This window comes from Corvus moneduloides, chromosome 34 (genome assembly GCF_009650955.1).
Source record: "Corvus moneduloides isolate bCorMon1 chromosome 34, bCorMon1.pri, whole genome shotgun sequence".
Taxonomy (NCBI): Eukaryota; Metazoa; Chordata; class Aves; order Passeriformes; family Corvidae; genus Corvus; species Corvus moneduloides.
This window is the reverse complement of record NC_045509.1, coordinates 659,435-682,835: the sequence shown is the minus strand read 5'-3', so window position 1 is coordinate 682,835 and position 23,401 is coordinate 659,435. Positions and strand designations below refer to the sequence as shown.

The window sequence follows — 23,401 nt, the reverse complement described above, 5'->3', positions numbered from 1 at the left end:
TATTTAGGGGATTTTGGGGGTATTTAGGGGATTTTGGGGGTGTTTAGGATATTTTTGGGGTCACTCACCGGCCGGGGCGGTGCTGATGGCGGCGCTGGGCGTGCTGGGGTCCCCCTGGCCGTAGCCGTTGACCGCCCGCACCCGGAACCGGTACCGGCCGTACGGGGACAGGGCCAGCACGGCCCAGGGCTGCCCCCCCGGCACCGTCAGGCGCTCCTCGAAGCGGCCCGCGGAGAAAATCCCCTCCTCCTGCTCCACCACGAACTCTGGGGGGGGGGAGAAAAGGGTCAGGGGGACCCTGAAATCCCCAAATCCCTGAAATCCCAAAACCCCCAAATCCCAAAACCCTGAATCCCAAAATCCCCAAATCCTCAAATCCCAAAACCCCCAAATCCCCAAATTTGGGGGGAAAAGGGTCAAGGGGAACCCCGAAATCCCCAAATCCCTGAAATCCCAAAACCCTGAATCCCAAAACCCCCAAATCCCCAAAACCCCCAAATCCCCTCCTCCTCCTGCTCCACCACGAACTCTGGGGGGGGGGGAGGAGAAAAGGGTCAGGGGGACCCCGAAATCCCCAAATCCCTGAAATCCCAAAACCCTGAAATCCCAAAACCCCCAAATCCCAAAACCCTGAATCCCAAAACCCCCAAATCCCAAAACCCCGAATCCCAAAATCCCCAAATCCCAAAACCCCCAAATCCCAAATCCCCAAATCCCAAAACCCTGAATCCCAAAACCCCCAAACCCCCAAATCCCAAATCCCCAAATCCCAAATCCCCAAATCCCAAAACCCGGAATCCCAAAACCCCCAAATCCCCAAATCCCAAAACCCCCAAATCCCCACCCCCTCCTCCTCCTGCTCCACCACGAACTCGGGGGGGGTCAGGGGGACCCCAATCCCCAAAATCCCCAAATTCCCACCCCAGAACCCTCCCTGGACCCCCCCCCCCCTAAAGCCCCCAGAGCCCTCCAGGACTCCCCAAATCCAGAGCTCCCTCCTGATGCTTCCAGACCCCCCAAGACCCCCCGAGACCCCCCCAATTTCCCCAAAATCCCTCCCCAAATCCCCCCCGGACCCTCCCAAAGCCCCCCGGAGCCCCCAGACCCCTCCAGGAGCCCTCAAAGCCCCCAGACCCCTCCAGGACTCCCCAACTCCAGAGCCCTGAGCTCCCTCCTGATGCTTCCAGACCCCCCGGGACCCCCCCGGGACCCCCCCAATTTCCCCAAATTCCCTCCCCGGACCCCCCCAGACCCCCCCGAGCCCCCCGGAGCCCCCCTCACTCTCCACGGGGCTGTTGTGCTCCTCGCCCGGGGTCCAGCGGAGCCGGACCTGGCGCTCGCCCTCCTCCAGCACCTGCAGGTCCCGCACAGGGCCCGGGCGGCCTGGGCAAAATGGGGGAAAAAATGGGAAAAACGGGAAAAACGATGGGGGAAATAATGGGGGAAATGGGAAAAGCAATGGGGGAATAACGGGGAAAAAAATGGGGGGAATAATGGGGGGAATAATGGGAATAATGGGAAAATAATGGAAAAAACGGGAAAAGCAATGGGGGAATAATGGGGAAAATTGGGGGAAAATTGGGAGAAGAATGGGGAATAATGGGGAAAAAATGGGGGAAATTGAGGGAAAAATTGGGGGAAAATTGGGAGAAGAATGGGGAATAATGGGGAATAATGGGGGAATAATGGAAAAAATGGGAAAAGCAACGGGGGAATAATGGGGGAAATAATGGGGGAAATTGGGGGAAAATTGGGAGAAAAATGGGGAACAATGGGGGAAATAATGGGAATAATGGGAAAATAATGGAAAAAACGGGAAAAATGATGGGGGGAATAATGGAGGGAATAATGGGGGGAATAATGGGGGGAATAATGGGGGGAATAATGGGGGGAATAATGAAAAAAACGGGGAAAATGATGGGGGAATAATGGGGGAAACAATGGGGGGAATGGGAAAAGCAATGGGGGAATAACGGGGAAAAAAATGGGGGGAATAATGGGGGGAATAATGGGAATAATGGGAAAATAATGGAAAAAACGGGAAAAGCAATGGGGGAATAATGGGGGAAATTGGGGGAAAATTGGGAGAAGAATGGGGAATAATGGGGAAAAAATGGGGGAAATTGGGGGAAAAATTGGGGGAAAATTGGGAGAAGAATGGGGAATAATGGGGAATAATGGGGGAATAATGGAAAAAATGGGAAAAGCAACGGGGGAATAATGGGGGAAATAATGGGGGAAATTGGGGAAAATTGGGAGAAAAATGGGGAACAATGGGGGAAATAATGGGAATAATGGAAAAATAATGGAAAAAACGGGAAAAATGATGGGGGGAATAATGGGGGGAATAATGGAAAAAACGGGGGAAAACGATGGGGGAATAATGGGGGAAACAATGAGAAAAGCAATGGGGGAGTAATGGGAAAAAACGGGGGAAATTGGGGGGAAAAATGGAAAAATAATGGGAGAAATGGGAAAAATGAGGGGTTGGGGGCGACTGGGGGGGCTGGGGGTAACTGGGGCGGAACTGGGGCGGAACTGGGGCAGAACTGGAGGCACTGGAACCCCCCCCCAGTGCCCACCACGAGCCCCCCCAGCACGATTTTGGGGGGGGGGGGGGGTCCCTCACTCCCCCCTCCCCAATTTTTGGGGTCCTGCCCCCCTCCTTTCCCCAAGTTTTGAGGCCTCACCCCCCTCCCCAATTCCGGGGGTCCCCGCCCCCCTTTCCCCCTGCCCCAATTTTTGGGGTCCTCTCTCCAATGTTTGGGGCTTCACCCCCCTCCCCAATTCCGGGGGTCCCCGCCCCCCTTTCCCCCTGCCCCAATTTTTGGGGTCTCACCCACGACCCTGAGCTCGGCCTCGGCCTCGGCCGCGTCCAGCTGGGTCCAGGCGCGGCACCGGAACCGCCCCTGGTCCCCGTAGTCCACCCCGGCCACCGTCAGGGTGTCCCCGGCCACCGAGAACCTGGGGGGGGAGCTCGGGGTGACATCAGGGACCCCTCCCCCCAAAAAAATCCCTTCCTGGGATCCTCCGTCCCCCTCCCCGAATCACCTCGGGGACCCCCCAGACTCGTCCAGGACCCCCCAGACCTTTCCTGAGCTCGCCCAAATCCTTCCTGGGACCCCGAAACCATTCCTGGGACCCCCAGAGACCCCCCCAAACCCTTCCTGGGACCCCAAACCCTTCTTGGGACCCTCAGAGACCCCCCCAAACCCTTCCTGGGATCCCCAAATCCTTCTTGAGACGCCCAGAGACCCCCCCCAAACCCTTCCTGGGACCCCAAACCCTTCCTGGGACCCCCAAACCCTTCCTGGGACCCCCCACAGACCCCCCCAAACCCTTCCTGGGACCCCCAGAGACTCCCCCCAAACCCTTCCTGGGACCCCAAACCCTTCCTAGGACCCCCAAATCCTTCCTGGGACCTCCAGAGACCCCCCCCCAAACCCTTCCTAGGGCCCACAAACCCTTCTTGGGACCCCCAGAGACCCCCCCAAACCCTTCCTGGGACCCACAAACCCTTCCTGGGACCCCCAGAGACCCCCCCAAACCCTTCCTGGGATCCCCAAATCCTTCTTGAGACGCCCAGAGACCCCCCCAAACCCTTCCTGGGACCCCAAACCCTTCCTGGGACCCCCAAACCCTTCCTGGGACCCCCCACAGACCCCCCCAAACCCTTCCTGGGACCCCCAGAGACCCCCCCAAACCCTTCCTGGGACCCCAAACCCTTCCTGGGACCCCCAAACCCTTCCTGGGACCTCCAGAGACCCCCCCCCCAAACCCTTCCTGGGACCCCCAAACCCTTCCTGGGACCCCCAGAGACTCCCCCCAAACCCTTCCTGGGACCCCAAACCCTTCCTAGGACCCCCAAATCCTTCCTGGGACCTCCAGAGACACCCCCCCAAACCCTTCCTAGGGCCCACAAACCCTTCTTGGGACCCCCAGAGACCCCCCCAAACCCTTCCTGGGACCCACAAACCCTTCCTGGGACCCCCAGAGACCCCCCCAAACCCTTCCTGGGATCCCCAAATCCTTCTTGAGACGCCCAGAGACCCCCCCCAAACCCTTCCTGGGACCCCAAACCCTTCCTGGGACCCCCAAACCCTTCCTGGGACCCCCCACAGACCCCCCCAAACCCTTCCTGGGACCCCCAGAGACTCCCCCCAAACCCTTCCTGGGACCCCAAACCCTTCCTGGGACCCCCAAACCCTTCCTGGGACCCCCCACAGACCCCCCCAAACCCTTCCTGGGACCCCCAGAGACTCCCCCCAAACCCTTCCTGGGACCCCAAACCCTTCCTAGGACCCCCAAATCCTTCCTGGGACCTCCAGAGACACCCCCCCAAACCCTTCCTAGGGCCCACAAACCCTTCTTGGGACCCCCAGAGACCCCCCCAAACCCTTCCTGGGACCCACAAACCCTTCCTGGGACCCCCAGAGACCCCCCCAAACCCTTCCTGGGATCCCCAAATCATTCTTGAGACGCCCAGAGACCCCCCCCAAACCCTTCCTGGGATCCCCAAACCCTTCCTGGGACCCCCAAAGCCCCCTCACTTGTCGCTGTCGGGGCTCTCGAGCACGGGGTCCCCGTCCCGCAGCCAGAGCACCCCGCGGGGCACCAGGCTGGGGTCGAAGGTGGCCCCGCAGGTGAACGTCACCGTCTCGCCCTTCTTGGCCGTGACGCTCTGGGGGGGGACCTCGATCCGCGTGGCCGCTGGGTTTGGGGGGAAAAGGGAGTGAGGAGGGGGGTCTGGAGGGGATTTGGGGGTCCCAGAAGGGGTTTGGGGGAATCCGGGAAAGCTCTGGGCGGGGGGGGACCTCGATCCGTGTGGCCGCTGGGTTTGGGGGGGAAAGGGGGTGAGGAGGGGGTTTGATCAGGGGGTCCCGAGGTGGGGTCAGGGGGTCCCAGAAGGAGCTCAGGGGGTCCCGGGGTGGGCTCGGGGGGTCCCGGATGGGGGGCAGGGGGTCCCAGAAGGAGCTCGGGGGGTCCCGGGCTGGGCTCAGGGGGTCCTGAGGTGGGCTCAGGGGGTGCCGGGGTTTGGTCAGGGGGTCCCAGAAGGGGCTCAGGGGGTCCTGAGGTGGGCTCAGGGGGTCCCGGGCTGGGCTCGAGGGGTGCCGGGCTGGGCTCGGGGGTCCTGAGATGGGCTCAGTGGGTCCCGGACCGGGCTCAGTGGGTCCCGGACCGGGCTCAGGGGGGTCCCGGACCGGGCTCAGGGGGGTCCCGGACCGGGCTCAGTGGGTCCCGGACCGGGCTCAGGGGGGTCCCGGGCCGGGCTCAGGGGGGTCCCGGGCCGGGCTCAGGGGGTCCCGGACCGGGCTCAGGGGGTCGCGGGCCGGGCTCAGGGGGGTCCCGGGCTGGGCTCAGGGGGGTCCCGGACCGGGCTCAGTGGGTCCCGGACCGGGCTCAGGAGGGTCCCGGGCCGGGCTCAGGGGGGTCCCGGACCGGGCTCAGGGGGGTCCCGGGCCGGGCTCAGGGGGGTCCCGGACCGGGCTCAGTGGGTCCCGGACCGGGCTCAGGAGGGTCCCGGACCGGGCTCAGGGGGGTCCCGGACCGGGCTCAGGGGGGTCCCGGACCGGGCTCAGTGGGTCCCGGACCGGGCTCAGGGGGGTCCCGGACCGGGCTCAGGGGGGTCCCGGACCGGGCTCAGGGGGGTCCCGGACCGGGCTCAGGGGGGTCCCGGGTTGGGCTTGGGGGGTGCTGGGGTTTGATCAGGAGGTCCCGGGCCGGGCTCAGGGGGTCCCGGGCCGGGCTCAGGGGGTCCCGGGGTTTGATCAGGAGGTCCCGGGCTGGGCTCGGGGGTCCCGGGCCGGGCTCGGCTCGGGGGTCCCGGGCCGGGCTCAGAGGTCCCGGGCTGGGCTCGGGGGGTCCCGGGCCGAGCTCAGGGGGTGCTGGGGTTTGATCAGGAGGTCCCGGGCCGGGCTCAGGGGGTCCCGGGCCGGGCTCAGGGGGGTGCTGGGGTTTGATCAGGAGGTCCCGGGCCGGGCTCAGGGGGTCCCGGGCCGGGCTCGGGGGGTCCCGTCACCTCGCACGTCCAGCCGGGCGGTGACGCTGGCGTTGCTGTGGCCGTTGTGGGCGCGGCAGGTGAAGACCCCCCGGTCCCCCGGCGCGGCCGGGCCCAGCCGCAGCGTCCCGTTGGTGAAGCCGAAGGCGCGGTCATCCTGCAGGGCCGGCTCCAGCGCCGGGCTCAGCCTGGAGGGGGCAAACAGAGCTTGCAGGGGGCATTTGGGGCAATTTGGGGCACTTGGAGGGGGCTCCGGGGGGTCTCTCACCACTCCACGGTGGGCGCGGGGGCCCCGAAGGCGCGGCAGTGCAGGAACGCTGTCTGGTTCTCCACCACCGCGTACGAGGCCTCGTCCGGCGTCAGAATCTTCACCGGCAGCTCTGGGGGGGTTTGGGGTGGTCAGGGACCCCCCCCGGGATCCCCAAATCCCCACCCCGATCACCCACGGGGATTAAAATCCCTCCCCGGGCCCCCAAATCCCTCCCCGGGCCCCCAAATCCCTCCTCGGGCCCCCAAATCCGCACCCTGGGATCCTCACCCGCGGCTCGGGGGGGGTTGGGGTCACCAGGGACACCCCCCCGGATCCCAAACCCCCCCCTCTGATCGCCCCAGGACCCCAAAACCCCCCCCTGCCCAGGACCCCAAATCCACGCCCTGCGCATCCTTGCTGTTGCCATGGCAACGGGTACCCCCGGCTGATAAGGCTGGTTGCCATAGCAACCACCGGAGAGCCAGGTTGCCATGGTGACAGGCGGGTGGTGGTGGTGGCCGTGTTGCCATGGGAACGGTTGCTAAGGTGTTGCCGGTTGCCACGGGGATGCTGTTGCTAAGGGGGGGATGGTTGCCATGGAGACACCGCAGCAGTGGGTACCACAGCCGTACCCCGGCAACTCTGTCACCATGGCAACGTCACCACCAGGGCAACGCGGCCGTTGCCATGGAAACCAGACCCCTTGCCCTGCCGTTGCCGTGGCAACGGTTGCCTGGGGATGCTCCGGCTGCCCATGGAAACGCGGGGGGGGGAGGGGATTTGGGTTTTTGGGGGGGGGTCCCGAGGTGTCCTGGGGTTGGGGGTGAGCGGATTTTGGGGGTCCCGGGCAGGGGGTGAGCGGAACTTGGGGGATTTTGGGGGATCCTGTGGGGTGTGAGTGGATTTGGGGGTTCCCAGGAGGGTCCCGGGGGGATGAGCGGATTTTGGGGGGTTTAGGGAGGGTCCTGGGGTTGGGGATGAGCGGATTTTGGGGGGTCTTGGGTGATCCCGAGGGGTGCGAGCAGATTTTGGGGCTCCCAGAGGGTCCTGGGGGGTGGAGTGGAGAGGATGTGAGCAGATTTTGGGGGGGGTCCCGGGGATTTTGGAGCATCCCGAGGGGTGCGAGTGGATTTTGGGGGGGGTCCCAGGAGGGTCTCGGGGGTCCCCAGGGGGTGACGCACCCACGACGTAGACGAAGGCGTTGGCCAGGAGCCGCCCGTGGCTGTTGGTGGCCTCGCACTGGGCCACCACCGAGTCGTTGGGCTCCAGGCGGGACAGAACCAGCGCCCCGTCCCGCAGCACCCGGCGGCCCGAGTCCGGCACCTCTGCGGGGGGACAGCGACACTCGGGACACCAAAAACCCACCCGGGACACCAAAAACCCACCCGGGGACACCAAAACCCACCCGGGGACACCAAAAACCCACCCGGGGACACCAAAAACCCACCCAGGAACATCAAAAAACACCTGGGGACACCAAAAACCCACCCAGGAACATCAAAAAACACCTGGGGACACCAAAAACCCACCCGGGACACCAAAAACCCCCACAGGGACACCAAAAATCCACCCGGGACACCAAAAACCCACTCGGGACACCAAAAACCCACCCAGGAACATCAAAAAACACCTGGGGACACCAAAAATCCACCCGGGACACCAAAAACCCACTCGGGACACCAAAAATCCACCCAGGAACATCAAAAAACACCTGGGGACACCAAAAACCCACCGGGGACACCAAAAACCCACCCGGGACACCAAAAACCCCCACAGGGACACCAAAAACCCACCCGGGGACACCAAAACAACCCCAAGGACCCCCCCCAAACCTTCAGGGACACCAACGCACCTCAAGAGACCCCCAAACCCCCTCCCCCACCCACTGAGGACCCTCCCAGGGACCCCAAACGCCCCCACAAGCCCCTCCCCCACCCGTTAGAGACCCCAACACCCCCCAAGGGACCCCCGACCCCCCCCCGATCCCCTCGCCAGCCCCCCAGGAGCCCCCTACCCTCCAGGGGGACCCCGTTGAGGCTCCAGGCGATTCGGGGCCGGGGTTTGCCGCCCACCACGCAGTCGAGCCGCGCCGTCTCCCCCGGCCCGAACACCCCGCTCTGGGGGCGCCGCACCCAGTACGGGGCCGCTGGGGGGTACTGGGAGTCAGGGACCCGCCGGTCGGGATCCCCAGTGCCGCCCCAGTACATCCCAGTGCCGCCCCAGTGCATCCCAGTGCCGCCCCAGTGCATCCCAGTGCCGCCCGCACCCAGTACGGGGCCGCTGGGGGGTACTGGGAGTCAGGGACCCCCCGGACGGGATCCCCAGTGCCGCCCCAGTACATCCCAGTGCCGCCCCAGCGCATCCCAGTGCTGCCCCAGCGCCTCCCAGTTCCTCCCGCACCCAGTACGGGGCCGCTGGGGGGTACTGGGAGTCAGGGACCCCCCGGCCGGGATCCCCAGTGCCGCCCCAGTACATCCCAGTGCCGCCCCACTGCATCCCAGTGCCGCCCGCACCCAGTACGGGGCCGCTGGGGGGTACTGGGAGTCAGGGACCCGCCGGTCGGGATCCCCAGTGCCGCCCCAGTACATCCCAGTGCCGCCCCAGTGCATCCCAGTGCCGCCCCAGTGCATCCCAGTGCCGCCCGCACCCAGTACGGGGCCGCTGGGGGGTACTGGGAGTCAGGGACCCCCCGGACGGGATCCCCAGTGCCGCCCCAGTACATCCCAGTGCCGCCCCAGCGCATCCCAGTGCTGCCCCAGCGCCTCCCAGTTCCTCCCGCACCCAGTACGGGGCCGCTGGGGGATACTGGGAGTCAGGGAACCCCCGGCCGGGATCCCCAGTGCCGCCCCAGTACATCTCAGTGCCGCCCCAGCGCATCCCAGTGCTGCCCCAGCGCCTCCCAGTTCCTCCCGCACCCAGTACGGGGCCGCTGGGGGATACTGGGAGTCAGGGAACCCCCGGCCGGGACCCCCAGTGCCTCCCAGTGCCCATCCCAGCGCCTCCAATCCTCCTCCCAGTGCCTCCCAGCGCCTCCCGCTCCCTTGAACTCCCGCTCCACCGGCCCCGCCCGGCTCTCCCAGTGCCTCCCAGTGCCTCCCAGTACCCTCGACGGTGACGAGGTGGCTGCGGCGGGCGGTGCCGTGCCCGTTCTCGGCCGCGCACTCGTACTCGCCGTCATCGGCCTCGGACACGTCCCGCAGCCGCAGCGTTTTGTTGAAATTGTCCAGCACGGCCCGGCCCGGCGGCAGCGGCCCGTTCAACCTCCGCCAGGACACCCAGGGCGTGGGGCTGGGCACGGGAGAAACCGGGATAATCCCTGGAATTCCCTGGGATACCCCCCGGAACCCCCAGGCCCGTTCAACCTCCGCCAGGACACCCAGGGCGTGGGGCTGGGCACGGGAGAAACCGGGATAATCCCTGGAATTCCCTGGGATACCCCCCGGAACCCCCAGGCCCGTTCAACCTCCGCCAGGACACCCAGGGCGTGGGGCTGGGCACGGGAGAAACCGGGATAATCCCTGGAATTCCCTGGGATACCCCCCGGAACCCCCAGGCCCGTTCAACCTCCGCCAGGACACCCAGGGCGTGGGGCTGGGCACGGGAGAAACCGGGATCATCCCTGGAATTCCCTGGGATACCCCCCGGAACCCCCAGGTCCGTTCAACCTCCGCCAGGACACCCAGGGCGTGGGGCTGGGCACGGGAGAAACCGGGATCATCCCGGGATAATGCCTGGAATTCCTTGGGATACCCTGGGATACCCCCCGGGACCCCCCCGGAACCCCCAGGCCCGTTCAGCCTCCGCCAGGACACCCAGGGCGTGGGGCTGGGCACGGGAGAAACCGGGATCATCCCGGGATAATCCCGGGAATTCCTTGGGATACCCTGGGATACCCCCCCCGGCCCGTTCAGCCTCCACCAGGACACCCAGGGCGTGGGGCTGGGCACGGGAGAAACCGGGATAATCCCTGGAATTCCCTGGGATACCCCCCGGAACCCCCAGGCCCGTTCAACCTCCGCCAGGACACCCAGGGCGTGGGGCTGGGGGGGCGCGGGGGGGTCGGGGATTACCCCGGGATCATCCTTGGAATTCCCTGGGATACCCTTTGAGACCCCCCGGGACACCCCCAGGGACCCCCAGGGTGTGGGGGTGCATGGGGGGGGAGGGGCGGATCAAAACCGGGATAATCCCGGGATAATCCCGGGATAACCCTGGGATACCCCAGGGACCCCCAGAACTCCCCCCCGAACCCTCCTGGACCCCCCAGGACCCTTCCAGGACCTCTCTGATGTCCTCCAGGACCCTCCCAGAGCCCCCAGGACCCTTCTGGACCCCCCTCGGGCCCCCCCCCCAGGACGCTTCCGGACCCCCCAAGCCCCCCCCTCACTCACAGCCCCTCGGCGATGCACTCAAGGACGAGGGTCCCCCCCCTCAGCGCCACGTGGGTGGGTTGGGGGTCCCTCGGGACCACCAGGCGGGGCCGCCGGGACTGCACCGAGTTACCTGCGGGGGGAGAGGGGGGGTTAGAGACCCCCCCCAGAACCCCCCCAAATTCCTGGGGACCCCCCCCCAAACCCCAGGGATGCTCCTCATGGCTGAAGACCCCCACCTAAAAACCCCCTCCCCAGGTGGGGGTGGGGTCTCCAGGGGGTTTTTGGGGAGGGGGATGATCCCAAAGTGGGGGGGGGGGCTCTCTGGGGTAGGGGGGGGGGCGGTTTTGGGGGTGCTGGAGGGTGGGGGGCATCCCTGGGGAGGGATTTGGGGGCTTCACTGAGGGGTCTTTGGAAGGTCCCTGGGGGGGCCCTGGGGGTCCCATCCCACAATTTTAAGAGGGGGGGAGGCCTGGGGAGGGAACTGGGGGGGGTCCCGGGGGGGCTCTGGGGGTCCCACCCCCGTCCATGATTTTAAGGTGGGATCCAGGGATTTGGGGGCTCCCACAGCTGCGCTTTTGGGGGGTCCCTGGGGAATTTAGGGAGTTCAGCGGGTGGCTCTGGGGGTCCCACCCCCCCCGCCCCCCCCCCCCCATGATTTTAAGGTGGGTTTCGGGGGTCCCTGAGGGGGTCCCTGGGGGGGGGTCTCTGGGGGTCCCACTGCTCCATTTGAAGGTGGGATTCCCTGGGGAGGGAACGGAGGGGGTCCCACAGCTTCTCCTTTGGGGATCCCCTGGGGAACTTGGGGAGTTCAGGGGGTGGCTCTGGGGGTCCCACCCCCCCCCCTCCCCATGATTTTAAGGTGGGTTTCGGGGGTCCCTGAGGGGGTCCCTGGGGGGGGTCTCTGGGGGTCCCACTGCTCCATTTGAAGGTGGGATTCCCTGGGGACAGAATTGAGGAGGTCCCACAGCTTCTCCTTTGGGGATCCCCTGGGGAACTTGGGGATCCCGACGGAGGCTCTGGGGGTCCCACCCCCCCTCCATGATTTTAAGGTGGGTTTCGGGGGTCCCTGGGGGGGGGGTCTCTGGGGGTCCCACCGCTCCATTTGAGGGTGGGATTCCCTGGGGAGGGAACAAAGGGGTTCCCGCAGCAGCGCCTGCGGGGGTGGGGGGGGGATCCCCGCGGGATTTGGGGGCGGGGGTCTCCCCGCGCTCACTGGGGGTGACGCGCAGGTCCAGGGGCTCCTTCTGGATGATGGTGCGGGGTCCCAGGTAGTGCGCGTGGCAGATGTAGTCGGGGTGGCTGTCCCCGACCTGCGCGTTGGCGAAGTACAGGAACCCGTCCTGCCCCATGCTGACCCGCGCGTCCTGCGCGATGTGCACGATCCCTGCGGGAAAGGGGCCACGCGGACCCCAAAAAGTGACCCCAAAACTGCCCCGGCTTCGGGGAGTCCCCAAAACCTGAGCCCAAACCGGCCCCGTCCTGGCCCGGGTTGAGCCGCGCGTCCCGCGCGATGCCTGCACAGGGAAAAGGGGGGATGGGGACCCCAAAACGCGACCCCAAACATGTCCCGGGGTCAGAGGACCCCAAAACCCGACCCCAAACATGTCCCGGGGTCAGAGGACCCCAAAACCCGACCCCAAACTCGCCCCACGCTGACGCACGCCATCCCTGCATAGGGAAAAGGGGGGATGGGGACCCCAAAACGCGACCCCAAACATGTCCCGGGGTCAGAGGACCCCAAAACCCGACCCCAAACATGTCCCGGGGTCAGAGGACCCCAAAACCCGACCCCAAACTCGCCCCACGCTGACCCACGCCATCCCTGCACAGGGAAAAGGGGGGATGGGGACCCCAAAACGCGACCCCAAACCGGCCCCGTGCTCGGGGAGTCCCCAAAACCCGACCCCAAACTCGCCCCACGCTGACCCACGTGATCCCTGCTCAGGGAAAAGGGGGGATGGGGACCCCAAAACGCGACCCCAAACCGGCCCCGGGGTCCCCGAAAGCTGCCCCTAAGCCTGGTCCGCACTCTGCACGATCCAGGGGGACCCCAAAACGCGGCCCCGTCCTGCCCCAGGCTGACCCCCAGGTCAGGGGGACCCCGAAACGTGGCTGGGACGCAGGGGGGGTGCAGGGGGGGCTGGGGGTGTCAGGGGGTGTTATGGGGGTGAAGGGGGGGGGTCCCGTGAACTTGGGGGGTTCAGTGGGGTGTCGGGGAGGATTTTGGGGGTGTCGGGGGGGATTTTGGGGGTACAGCGGGACAATGGGGTGCAGGATGAGCCCCCTCCCCAGCCCCGTTCGCTCACGGCTGTTGAGCCAGTAGATCTTGGGGGGCACGGCGCTCTTGGGGGGGTCGCAGGGCAGCACCACGGGGTCTCCCTCCTCCACCTCCACCGGTGTCACCTTCTCCTTGGGCCACTGCGGCGTGTCTGGGGACCACAGCGGCTGCAGCACCCCAAAAACCGCCGGGGAACCCCGAAAACAGCCAGGCAACCTCGGGCTGGGGGCTCCCTCTGCCCCCCCAAACCAGGCAGGGACCCCCAAGCAGCCAGAGACCCCCCCCAAAACCTCCAGGGACCCCCATATTTGGGACATCCCTCCACCCCTCCAGACGGCCTCCACATTTGGGGGCACCCCCCGCCCCCCAAAGCAGCCAGGGACCCCCCAGGAATTGGGTTTTGGGTGAGGGGTTGTGACAGGGAAATTGGGGTTGGGGGCACAGCGAGGGGTCTGGGGGCTCCCAGGGGGGTTTAAGGGACCCCAGGGCAGGTTTGGGGGGGGGCTCAGGGGATCCCAGGGCAGGTTTGGGGTCACCCCGGGGGGGATCTGGAGGGTGCTGAGGGGTCGGGGAGTGCCGGGGGTTCAGTGGGTGGGGGGGTCCCAGTGGCTCAGGGGGTTTGGGGGTGGGGGTCCCGGGGTTTGGGGGGGATTCGGGGGGTTGGGGGGGGATTCCCGCCTTTTTTTGGGGGGGGGTCGGGGGTCTCACTCTCGGTCATGACAGCACAAACCCAGGGGGTTTGGGGATCTCAGGGGATTCGGGGTCGGGTTCCCAGGATTTGGGGGGCTCAGGGGATTTGGGGCTGGGGTCTCACTCTCGGCGATGACGCGGCTCTCAGGGGACAGCGCTGTCCCCATGGGGGGGGTTGGGGGATTTTTGGGGGGTTTTTTGGGGCTGGGGTCTCACCCTCGGCGATGACGCGGCTCTCAGGGGACAGCGCTGTCCCCACGGGGGGGTTTGGGGGATTTTTGGGGGTTTTTGGGGCTGGGGTCTCACTCTCGGCGATGACGCGGCTCTCAGGGGACAGCGCTGTCCCCATGGGGGGGTTTGGGGGATTTTTGGGGGTTTTTGGGGCTGGGGTCTCACTCTCGGCGATGACGCGGCTCTCGGGGGACAGCGCTGTCCCCACGGGGGGGTTTGGGGGATTTTGGGGGGTTTTTGGGGCTGGGGTCTCACTCTCGGCGATGACGCGGCTCTCGGGGGACAGCGCTGTCCCCATGGGGGGGTTTGGGGGATTTTTGGGGGGTTTTTGGGGCTGGGGTCTCACTCTCGGCGATGACGCGGCTCTCGGGGGACAGCGCTGTCCCCACGGGGGGGTTTGGGGGATTTTGGGGGGTTTTTGGGGCTGGGGTCTCACTCTCGGCGATGACGCGGCTCTCGGGGGACAGCGCTGTCCCCATGGGGGGGTTTGGGGGATTTTTGGGGGTTTTTGGGGCTGGGGTCTCACTCTCGGCGATGACGCGGCTCTCGGGGGACAGCGCTGTCCCCATGGGGGGGGTTGGGGGATTTTTGGGGGTTTTTGGGGCTGGGGTCTCACTCTCGGCGATGACGCGGCTCTCGGGGGACAGCGCTGTCCCCAGGGGGGGGTTTGGGGGATTTTTGGGGGTTTTTGGGGCTGGGGTCTCACTCTCGGCGATGACGCGGCTCTCGGGGGACAGCGCTGTCCCCATGGGGGGGTTTGGGGGATTTTTGGGGGGTTTTTGGGGCTGGGGTCTCACTCTCGGCGATGACGCGGCTCTCGGGGGACAGCGCTGTCCCCAGCGCGTTGGTGGCGGCGCAGCGGAAGCGGCCCTGCAGCCGCCCGGCCAGGCTGGCGTTGATGACCAAGGTCCCCCCCCCCCGGGGACACCGAGACCCCCGGGAGCTCCGCCGAGAACGGGCGGTCCTCGCGCGTCCAGCGGAACCTGCGCGGGGACACGGGGGGCACCCGGTGAGCGGGGAGGAACCGGGGGGGACACGGGGGGCATCGAGGGGACACGGGGGGCACCCGGTGAGCGGGGAGGAACCGGGAGGCACCGGGGGGGGCACGGGGGACACGGGGGGCACCGGGAGGCACCAGGGGGGCACGGGGGACACGGGGGGCACCCGGTGAGCGGGGAGGAACCGGGGAGGCACGGGGGGCACCCGGTGAGTGGGGGAGCACCGGGGGGCACCGGGGGCACCGGGTGGGGACACTCACTCGACCGGGGCGACACGGAGGGACACGGGGGGGCACCCGGTGAGCGTGGAAGCACCGGGAGGGCACGGGGGGAGACGGGGGGCATGGGGGGGGGGGGCATCGGGGGCACCCGGTGAGCGGGGGGGGCACCGAGGGGGGCACTCACACGACGGGGGCGACACGGAGGGACATGGGGGGGACACTCACTCGACCGGGGGGACACCGGGGGGACACGGGGAGGACACCGGGGGACACTCACTCGACCGGGGGGACACGGGGGGGGCACCGGGGGACACTCACTCGACCGGGGGGTTCCCGGTGGCCGCGCACTTGAGCACGACGTCATCGCTGGGGAACACCACGAGCTGCTCCGGGGGCTGCTCCGTCAGCTCGGGGGGCTGCTGGACTGCGGGGGGGGGGAGGGGACAGCGGCTGGGACCCCCCCCCCCCCCGCCAGACACCCCCGAGACCCCCTCGGAGCCCCCCAAAAAACTCCTGAAGAGCCCGGACCCCCTCCCCAGCACCCCGCAGGACACCACCCTGGGCACCTCGGGGTGACCACGGAGACCCCCCCCCAGCCCCACGGACACCCCCTCAAAGCCCCCCCCCCAACACTCCCAGACCCTCCCCCCCCGGACCCTCCCCAGCCCCCCCAGACCCCCCCAAACTCACGCTCGTGCAGCGAATCTGCACCATCCGGGGGGGCACAGGGGGGAGAGACACAGCGTGAGCGGGGTGGGGAGGGGTCTCCCGTGGGACCCCCGTGCGAGGCGGGGGGGGGGGGGGGAGGGGGAGGGATCCTCGTGCAAGGTGGGGGGGGGGGCGTGCAGGGGGTTCCTCGTACGGGGGGGTCCTCAAAAAAAAGAGGGGGTAAAAGGCGTTCCGATGTGGGGGGGGGTCCACGTGCGAGGAGATGAATTGAGGGGGGGTCCCCGTGGCGGAAGGGGGGGGGGGAGATCCACGGTCAAGGCTGTGAATTGAGGGAGGGGGGGGGGTCCTCGTGCGAAGCGTCCTCGTGCGGGGGGGGGAGGGGGGTGCGGGGGTCTCCGTGCAGGCAGTGGGGGGGGGTCCCCACAGCCCCCCCCTCCCCAAATTCCGGCGCCCCCCTCCCCCCACTCACACTCGGGGGGGATGACGATGGCGGCGCTGCGCCCCCCCAGCAGCGGCAGCAGCAGCAGGACGAGGCCGAGCCCCCGGGGCAGCGCCATGGCCGGGGCGGGGGCCCTGCGGGAGGGGGCGGCGGGGGGGCACGGGGTGATTTAGGGGGGTCTCAACCCCCCCCCCGGCAGCTCGGGACCCCCCAACCCCCGGCTCCATTGTGTGGCGGCCACCGCGGCCCCCCCCCCCCCCCCCCCCGCGGATGCGCCCGTTTCCATGGCAACGCCTAATGAGGGGACCCTGTCACCTTGGCGAGCGACCCCCCCCCCCCCGCCGGCGACCCCCCCCCCCACCTCAGCCAGCCGGCCCCGCCCCCCCACCCCCAATTCAGCACCACGGACAGGGACGGGGCTGGGACAGCGCCCGCGGGGCCGGGACCCCCAAAAGCCCCCCCCCAAACCCCCCCTAAACCCCCCCCGTGGGGGTCTGGGACCCCCAACACATCCCGGGGGGGGGGGCACGGAGGTCTGGGGACCCCCCCCAAACCCCCCGCGTGCAGCCGGGGATCCCCTCAACCCCCCCACACCCCCCTTCGTGTGCGGCTGGGGACCCCCTGACCCCCTCCTCACTCCCCAACCTCCCCCGGGGGGATCTGGGGACTCCCTCCCCCCAAAAAAAACCCCCCCGGGCTGTTCCCCCCCACCCCGGGAGGCTCCAGGCGCTGCTGGTCCCGCCCTTCCCGGGAGGAGCCGGGAATCCGGGGACCCCCCCCCCCACCCCGGAAGGATCTGGGAACCCCCCCCGGAAGAATTTGGGACCCCCCGGGAGGATTTGGGCGTCCCCGGGACCCCCCCGGCCCCGCCCGGCCGGAAGCGGGGGCGGCCCCGGCGCGAACAAGGGGCCCCTTGTTGACCCCAAATTCCTGGGGGAGGGCGCTGGGACGGCCCTGGGGTGCCCCCCCCCTCCCCCTTCATCCCCCACCCTCACCCGGGGGTCCCGAGCGCGCGGACCCCCCCCCCAAAAAAACCCCAAATTCCCCGCCCTGGCCCCAGGTGATGCGCGCGGGGGGAGGGGCGGGCCCGGGCACCTGTAGGGAAATGAGGGGGGGGAGGGGGGGGGAGCCCTGGGGCCGCCCCTCCCCCCCCCCTCCCCACCCGGGACCCCCCCTCGGCCCCACCCGGGCCCCTCCCGGCCCCGGGGGTCCCTCAGGGGGGCGGGGGGGGCGCGCGGGGTGACGGGGCCGCTCCCCCCCCCCCCCCGCCGACCCCACCCATCTGTTGGACGCCAAGGACCCTACAGAGACCCCACAGAGAGCCCCACAGAGAGCCCCACAGAGAACCCCACAGAGACCCCCCGCGGCTGTTGGGGACCCGATAGAACCCCCCCCCCCCAAAATCCCTGTCCCCACAGCGACCCCACTGAGCCACCAGCCCCTCCCCCCATGAGCTCCTGGGCCCTATGGAGACCCCCAAAACCCCCCCCAACCGCCCCAAAACAAGGTCCCAGAGCCCCCTTGACTCCCCCTCCCCACTCGGTGTCTGCCCCCAAAAGACCCCCGAGCCCCCTCCCCAAGGCAGCGCCTCCCCCTCGGGGCCCCCCCAGGATCCCTTTCCTTCAATCCCGACGCCCCAAAACCCCCCCAGGGCCTCCCCTAAATTCATCCCCGACCCTCCAGAGCCCCCCCAGGACCCCCAGCCCCGGCCCCGCCGCTCCTCCCGCCTGGGGAAGGAGCCCCCTCCCCACAGAGCCGCTTTCCCCCCGCCCAGCCCCCTATAGAGCCCCTATAGGGCCGCCTTTCCCCCCGCCCAGCCCCACAGACCCCCCCAGCCTCAGCTGTCCCTCAATCCCAGCCCCCCCAGCCGGCCCCAAACCCCCCCTTTCCCTCGGCCCGACCCTATAGAGCCACCTGTGCCCCCCGGTCCGACCCTATGGAGCCCCTATAGAGCCACCTGTGCCCCCCGGTCCGACCCTATGGAAGCACCTGCGCCCCTCGGCCGGGCCCTATGGAACCACCTGTATGCTCTGGTCCGACCCTATAGATCCCCTATGGAACCACCTGTGCCCCCCGGTCCGACCCTATAGATCCCCTATGGAACCACCTGTGCCCCCCGGTCCGACCCTATAGATCCCCTATGGAACCACCTGTGCCCCCCGGTCCGACCCTATAGATCCCCTATGGAACCACCTGTGCCTCTGCCCAGCCTCACGTAGCACCTTGAGACCCACCTGGAGCTCACACCCAGCCCCCCACAGACCCTATAGATCCCCCTTTACCTCTGCCCAGCCCCCCACAGACCCTATAGATCCCCCTTTACCTCTGCCCAGCCCCCCACAGACCCTATAGACCCCCCTTTACCTCTGCCCAGCCCCCCCACAGACCCTATAGATCCCCCTTTACCTCTGCCCAGCCCCCCCACAGACCCTATAGATCCCCCTTTACCTCTGCCCAGCCCCCCACAGACCCTATAGATCCCCCTTTACCTCTGCCCAGCCCCATATAAACACCCTATAACCCTCTCAGAAGCCCCCCGACCCCTAACAAGCCCCCAGACCCACCTGGCCCAACCCCACAGAGACCCTATAGAGCCACCTCTACCCTCCCCAGCCCTATATGGACCCTCCCGACCCTCCCTCACGTCTGCCCAGCCCCATATAACCACCCCAGAGACCCCCTCCCCAAACCCCAGAAGCCCCCAGCCCCATCTTTACCTCTCCCAGCCCCCTATGGACACCCCCAGCCCCTCTTTCCCCCTGCCTCAGCCCCACAGAGACCCCATAGACCCCCCCCAAAGCCCCCAACCCCACTTTAAGCCCCTCCCAGCCCCTTCTTTAAACCCCCAGCCCCATCGTCACCCCCTCCCACCCCCCAATAACGCCCCCAGACCCCCTAAACCCCCCCCAGCCCCACCTTTCCCCCCTCCCCATCCCCTCAAAGCAGCCCCCCGGGACCCCCCCAGAGCCGCTCCTCGCCCTCGGCGCCCCCCGGCCCGGAACCTCCGGGGTCTGCGGCGTCCCCCGCAATAGCGGAGACCCCCTCAAAATCCCCCCCGGAGCCCCCCGGGCCGTACCTGCTCCTGCCGCTCCCAGCTCGGGGCTGCGGCTGCCGCGGGGTTGACATAATCCGCCCGCAGGCCACGCCCCCCGCCAGGCCACGCCCCCTCGGTCACGCCCCCCGCGCCTCGGCCACGCCCCCCCGGCCACACCCTGGGCGGGGGGCGGCGGGGAAGGGACCCCCGAGGGTCCCCCCGGGGTCATGGGGTCCCCCCTCGGAGGGGTGCGACCCCCGGCTGGGGGGGAAGGGAGCCCCGAGGGGGGGGTTGGGTCCCCATTGGAGGGGTGAGAGCCCCAATTTGGGGGGAAAAGGACCCCCCCTGGGGTATCGGGGTCTTAATTTGGGGAGGGAGGAAGAAGAAGGAGACGCCCACCCCCCTCCCCAATGTGCGAGACCCCCGATTTCGGGGGGTAACGGGGACCCCACCCCCAAATATCTGGGATCCCCGGGGTGGGGCTGAGCCCCCCTGTATTGGGGTCACCTCAGGGAAGAGACCCCAAAATTTGGGGGTGGGGGGGAGAGAAAAGGACCCAAACACTTGAGGACCTCCTGTGGGTGTTGGGGACCCCCCCTGGGGACCCCCCCCCCCCCATTTCCGGGCCCCTCCTGCCGTTTGTGGGGGAGGGGAGGGTGGGATTTGGAACTGTGGCCGCCCCCCCCACCCTCCCCATTCCCGGCAATCAGGGCCTTGGAATTCCGGGAATTTCCCCCCCACCCCTTCCCAAGGGCCCCCCAAAAATCCCCCCGGCCCCCCCTCCCCGCGGTGACGTCACTGAGGGGGCGGGTCTGACGTCATCAGGGGGCGGACGGGGGGGGGGGGAGAGAACCAAAACAAACAGAGGGGAGCCTCCCCCCTCCCCTCCCCCCACCCCAATTCGTTGGGAATTCGGGGGGACCCCCAACCCCCCCTCCCTCCCCCAGGAATTAAACGATGGACACGCCCCCTCGAGACCCCCAATTTGGGGGGACACCTTTATTGGGATACGGGGGGGGGGGGGTGGGATTGGGGACCCCCCCAAGCACAAACTGGGGGATGGCCCCTCCCAACCCCCCCCCAATTTTGGGGTCTCCACTCACTCCTCCCCCTCCCCCAATTTGGGGGGGGGGGGGGTGTCACCCCTGAGCGGCGCCGTTCCTTCTCAGGGCGCTCCTCCCCCCACCCCTCAAATTTGGGATGGGGGGGGGGGGTGGGAATTTTAGGGGTGTCCCACCCCTTGAGGAGCTGAGGACCCCCTGGGGGGTCGTTTTTGGGGTTTTTGGGGGTTTTTTAGGCCTGGATGCTGCTCTTGGTGCTGAAGGCCAGGTAATAAACCACGAGCCCGATGGCCGCTGCCACCACCTCCGTGGACACCCAGGGCCCGTTCCAGGCGCCCTGGGGGGGAATTTGGGGGTCACCGGAGCACCCCAAAACCCCCCGGACCCCCCCCCCCCCCCCCCCCACTCCCACAGAGCCCCCCCAAAATCCCCCAAAACCCACAGGGCTCTGGAGCTCCCCGAAATGCACCCCCCGGTGTCTCGGTGCTGGGTTATTGAATTCTTGCAGGGTCCCAAAATTTTAGTCGGGTACCCCAAAAAAGAAGACCCCAAAAAATGGCAGCTCTGCTTTTCAAAGCTCTGGGACAACCCAAAATCCTGGTGTGACCCCCCAAAAATGGCCTGGGACACCCCAAAAGCCCTGTTTGGCTTCTTAGAGACCCGGGATTCCCCCAAAATCCTGGTGGGATCCCCTTGAGAGCTACAGGACACCCCAAAATCTCAGGGTGGCACCCCGAAATTCCTGGCTCATCCCCTAAAATCCCTGGGGAACCCCAAAGTTCTTGTGGCACACCCCTAAAAAAGGCCAGGCAAGCCTCAAAATCTGGGGCAACCCCAAAACCGCAGCAGCACCTCCCCTAAAAACTCGGGGACACCCCAAAAATCCCCCTCCCGCCCAAAAACAACCATGATACCCCAAAGTCACCCCTCAGAGCCACCACGCCCAGCCCGGGACCTTCCAACACCCCCAAACCCCCCCAATTTCCCCCCAAAACCCCACATGGCCCCTCCACCTCCCCCCAAACTCGAGGTGGGGACCCCCCAAAACGCCCCCAAATTCGCGGGGACCCCCCAAAAATGCCCCCAAACCCACCCGGTGGTCGACGTTGACGGTGAAGAGGGGCCGGATCCGGGACACGTCCTCGTTGTTCCGCTGGGCCTGGGGGGGGGGGCAGGAGGGGTCAGGGAGGATTTGGGGGGTTCAAGGGGGGGTCCTGAGAGGCTCCCAAAATTTGGGGAGGGGTCCCCACCTTGCGCAGGGCGCTGTAGGATTCTTCATCAAAGAACTTCACCTCGTAGGTGCCCGACTGGGCCTGGCGGTGCTCCAGGCTCCATGACACCTGGGGGGGAGGGGGGGACAAGGGGGGGTTTGGGACCACCGGGACCCCACCCCAAACTCACCTGAGACCCCCGGAGCTGCCCAAAACTCTCCTCAGAACCCCCCACCCACCTGAGCCCCCTCAAACCCTTCCAGAAACCCCCCACTCACCAGAATCGCCCCCCCAAATCTTCCCCCCCACGCTCACCTGAACCCCCAAACCAACTCCCCCAGCCCCTCCCTGGGTCCCCCCACCCACCTAAGCCCCCCCAAACAACCACCCACACCCACCTGAGCCCCCAAATCAACCCCGCCGCACTCACCTGAACCCCTCAGAACCCTTCCTACGCACCTGAACCCACCCAAGCTCACCTGAACCCCCAAACCAACTCCCCCAGCCCCTCCCTGGGTCCCCCCACCCACTTGAGCTGCCCAGAAACCCCTCCCGGAATCCCACCCCCAGCTCAACCCCATCAGACCCTGCCAGGGACCCCCCCCAGCCCCACCTGAGCCCCCCAGCCCCACCTGAGCCCCCCAGCCTCACCTGGTACTTGCCCACGTCCTGCCCGCGGGTCACCGGGAACTGCTTCCCGTTCACATCGGCGTAAAGAGCCACGTTCTGCGGGGGAGGGGGCGCTCAGCGGGGGCCGGGAGGGGTCTGGGGGTCCCTCACACGCCCCCCTCCCCCTCCCCACCCCGCGGGGGTCGCACCTGGGCGCCGTTTTTGCAGACCAGGGAAATCTCCACCACGAAGACGCTCTCGGAGGCGATGACGGCGTCCGAGGTGGTGTAATAGGAGGGGGCGATGGTAGGCTCGGGGCACGGCTCGCCTGGGGAGGGGGCGGCAGGGACCCCCCCTCAGCACCCGCAGGGACTCGGGACTGACCCCCAAGAGACCCCCGGGCCCCGCAATGGGGCCCCGATGTCCCCCCTTAAAACATCGCCGCGCTCAGCTGAGCCCCCCCGAAACACCCCCAGGGACCCCCCCTCACTGGGCCTCCCAAATTCTCCCCCCAAAATCCACCTAAGCCGCCAATGGACCCCAATGCCCCGGGACCCCGCACTCCCAGGGGATCCCCAATGGCCCCCCAGCTCCCCTAGGGTCCCCCCACGGACCTCACCGGCCCCAGGACCCCCCTCAAGGGATCCCCGGTCCCCACAGACCCCGCGGGCCCCTCACGGGCCCCGACCCCCGCCACCCCCAGAGGACCCGCTCGGTCCTCACGGACTCCGAGACCCCTCACAGCCCTCACCGGCCGCGGGCCCCCTCCATAAGACCCCGTTCCCCCTCACAGGACCCCCCTTTCCCCCGTACCCGCGGCCCCGGACGCCGCCAGCAGCAGCAGCAGCAGCGGGAGCGCCCCGGCACCCGCCATGATCGGCCGCGCGCACCCGCCCTCCGGGCCCGCCCCCGCGACCAGCAGCCAATCAGCGCCGCCACCCGGCGCCGGAAAACCAATCAGAAATTGGAGGCGGGACTCCCGCGTGCCCGCCGACCAATGGGGAGCGAGCGCACCGCCCGGCCCGCGAGCGACGTGGCCCGCGGTGGAGGCGGCGGGGCGGGGCCAAGGGGAGAGGAGGGCGGGGCCAAGGCGAAGAGGGGCGGGGCAAAGCAGCGCATGCGCAGCGGCCCCGCGGGTAAAATGGCGGCCGTGCCTCTTGTGGCGCCGGAGGCGGAGTCACGAGAGGCGGGGCCGCGCCCGGCGCATGCACAGGTCTCGGTGTTGCCATAGCGACGGCTGTGGGGCGGTGGCTGCGGTTCTCCCCCCCCACCCCCCGTTATCAGTTGTGGGGTGTTTTATTCTCCCTCAAAATGAAGCGCGGCTGGGGAAAGGTCTCCG

General features: G+C 67.7%; 2 protein-coding genes across 2 annotated transcripts in view; both read right to left on the bottom strand.

Moving 5' to 3' along the window:
* Window positions 1–19,327, bottom strand: part of L1CAM (L1 cell adhesion molecule) — a 32,617-nt gene extending 13,290 nt beyond the window's left edge. The window contains 18 exon segments of the mRNA XM_032094831.1: window positions 69–266; window positions 1,282–1,383; window positions 2,840–2,964; window positions 4,551–4,710; window positions 6,020–6,186; window positions 6,267–6,378; window positions 7,430–7,573; window positions 8,263–8,394; window positions 9,352–9,536; window positions 10,640–10,751; window positions 11,835–12,005; window positions 12,928–13,050; window positions 14,618–14,738; window positions 14,740–14,803; window positions 15,358–15,463; window positions 15,730–15,744; window positions 16,178–16,281; window positions 19,224–19,327. Of these exon segments, the coding sequence (XP_031950722.1) occupies window positions 69–266; window positions 1,282–1,383; window positions 2,840–2,964; window positions 4,551–4,710; window positions 6,020–6,186; window positions 6,267–6,378; window positions 7,430–7,573; window positions 8,263–8,394; window positions 9,352–9,536; window positions 10,640–10,751; window positions 11,835–12,005; window positions 12,928–13,050; window positions 14,618–14,738; window positions 14,740–14,803; window positions 15,358–15,463; window positions 15,730–15,744; window positions 16,178–16,281; window positions 19,224–19,273 (2,191 nt within the window). The 5' untranslated portion in view covers window positions 19,274–19,327.
* Window positions 19,328–20,390: 1,063 nt separating this feature from the next.
* On the bottom strand, window positions 20,391–22,980 carry SSR4 (signal sequence receptor subunit 4). Its single transcript, XM_032094945.1, has 6 exons — window positions 22,876–22,980; window positions 22,272–22,390; window positions 22,105–22,179; window positions 21,493–21,582; window positions 21,336–21,401; window positions 20,391–20,579 (listed from the first exon to the last, which is right to left on the bottom strand). The coding sequence occupies exons 1-6, from the start codon at window positions 22,934–22,936 to the stop codon at window positions 20,475–20,477; spliced, it is 516 nt and encodes a 171-aa protein (XP_031950836.1). The 5' UTR covers window positions 22,937–22,980; the 3' UTR covers window positions 20,391–20,474.
* Between the last annotated feature and the right edge of the window lie 421 nt (window positions 22,981–23,401).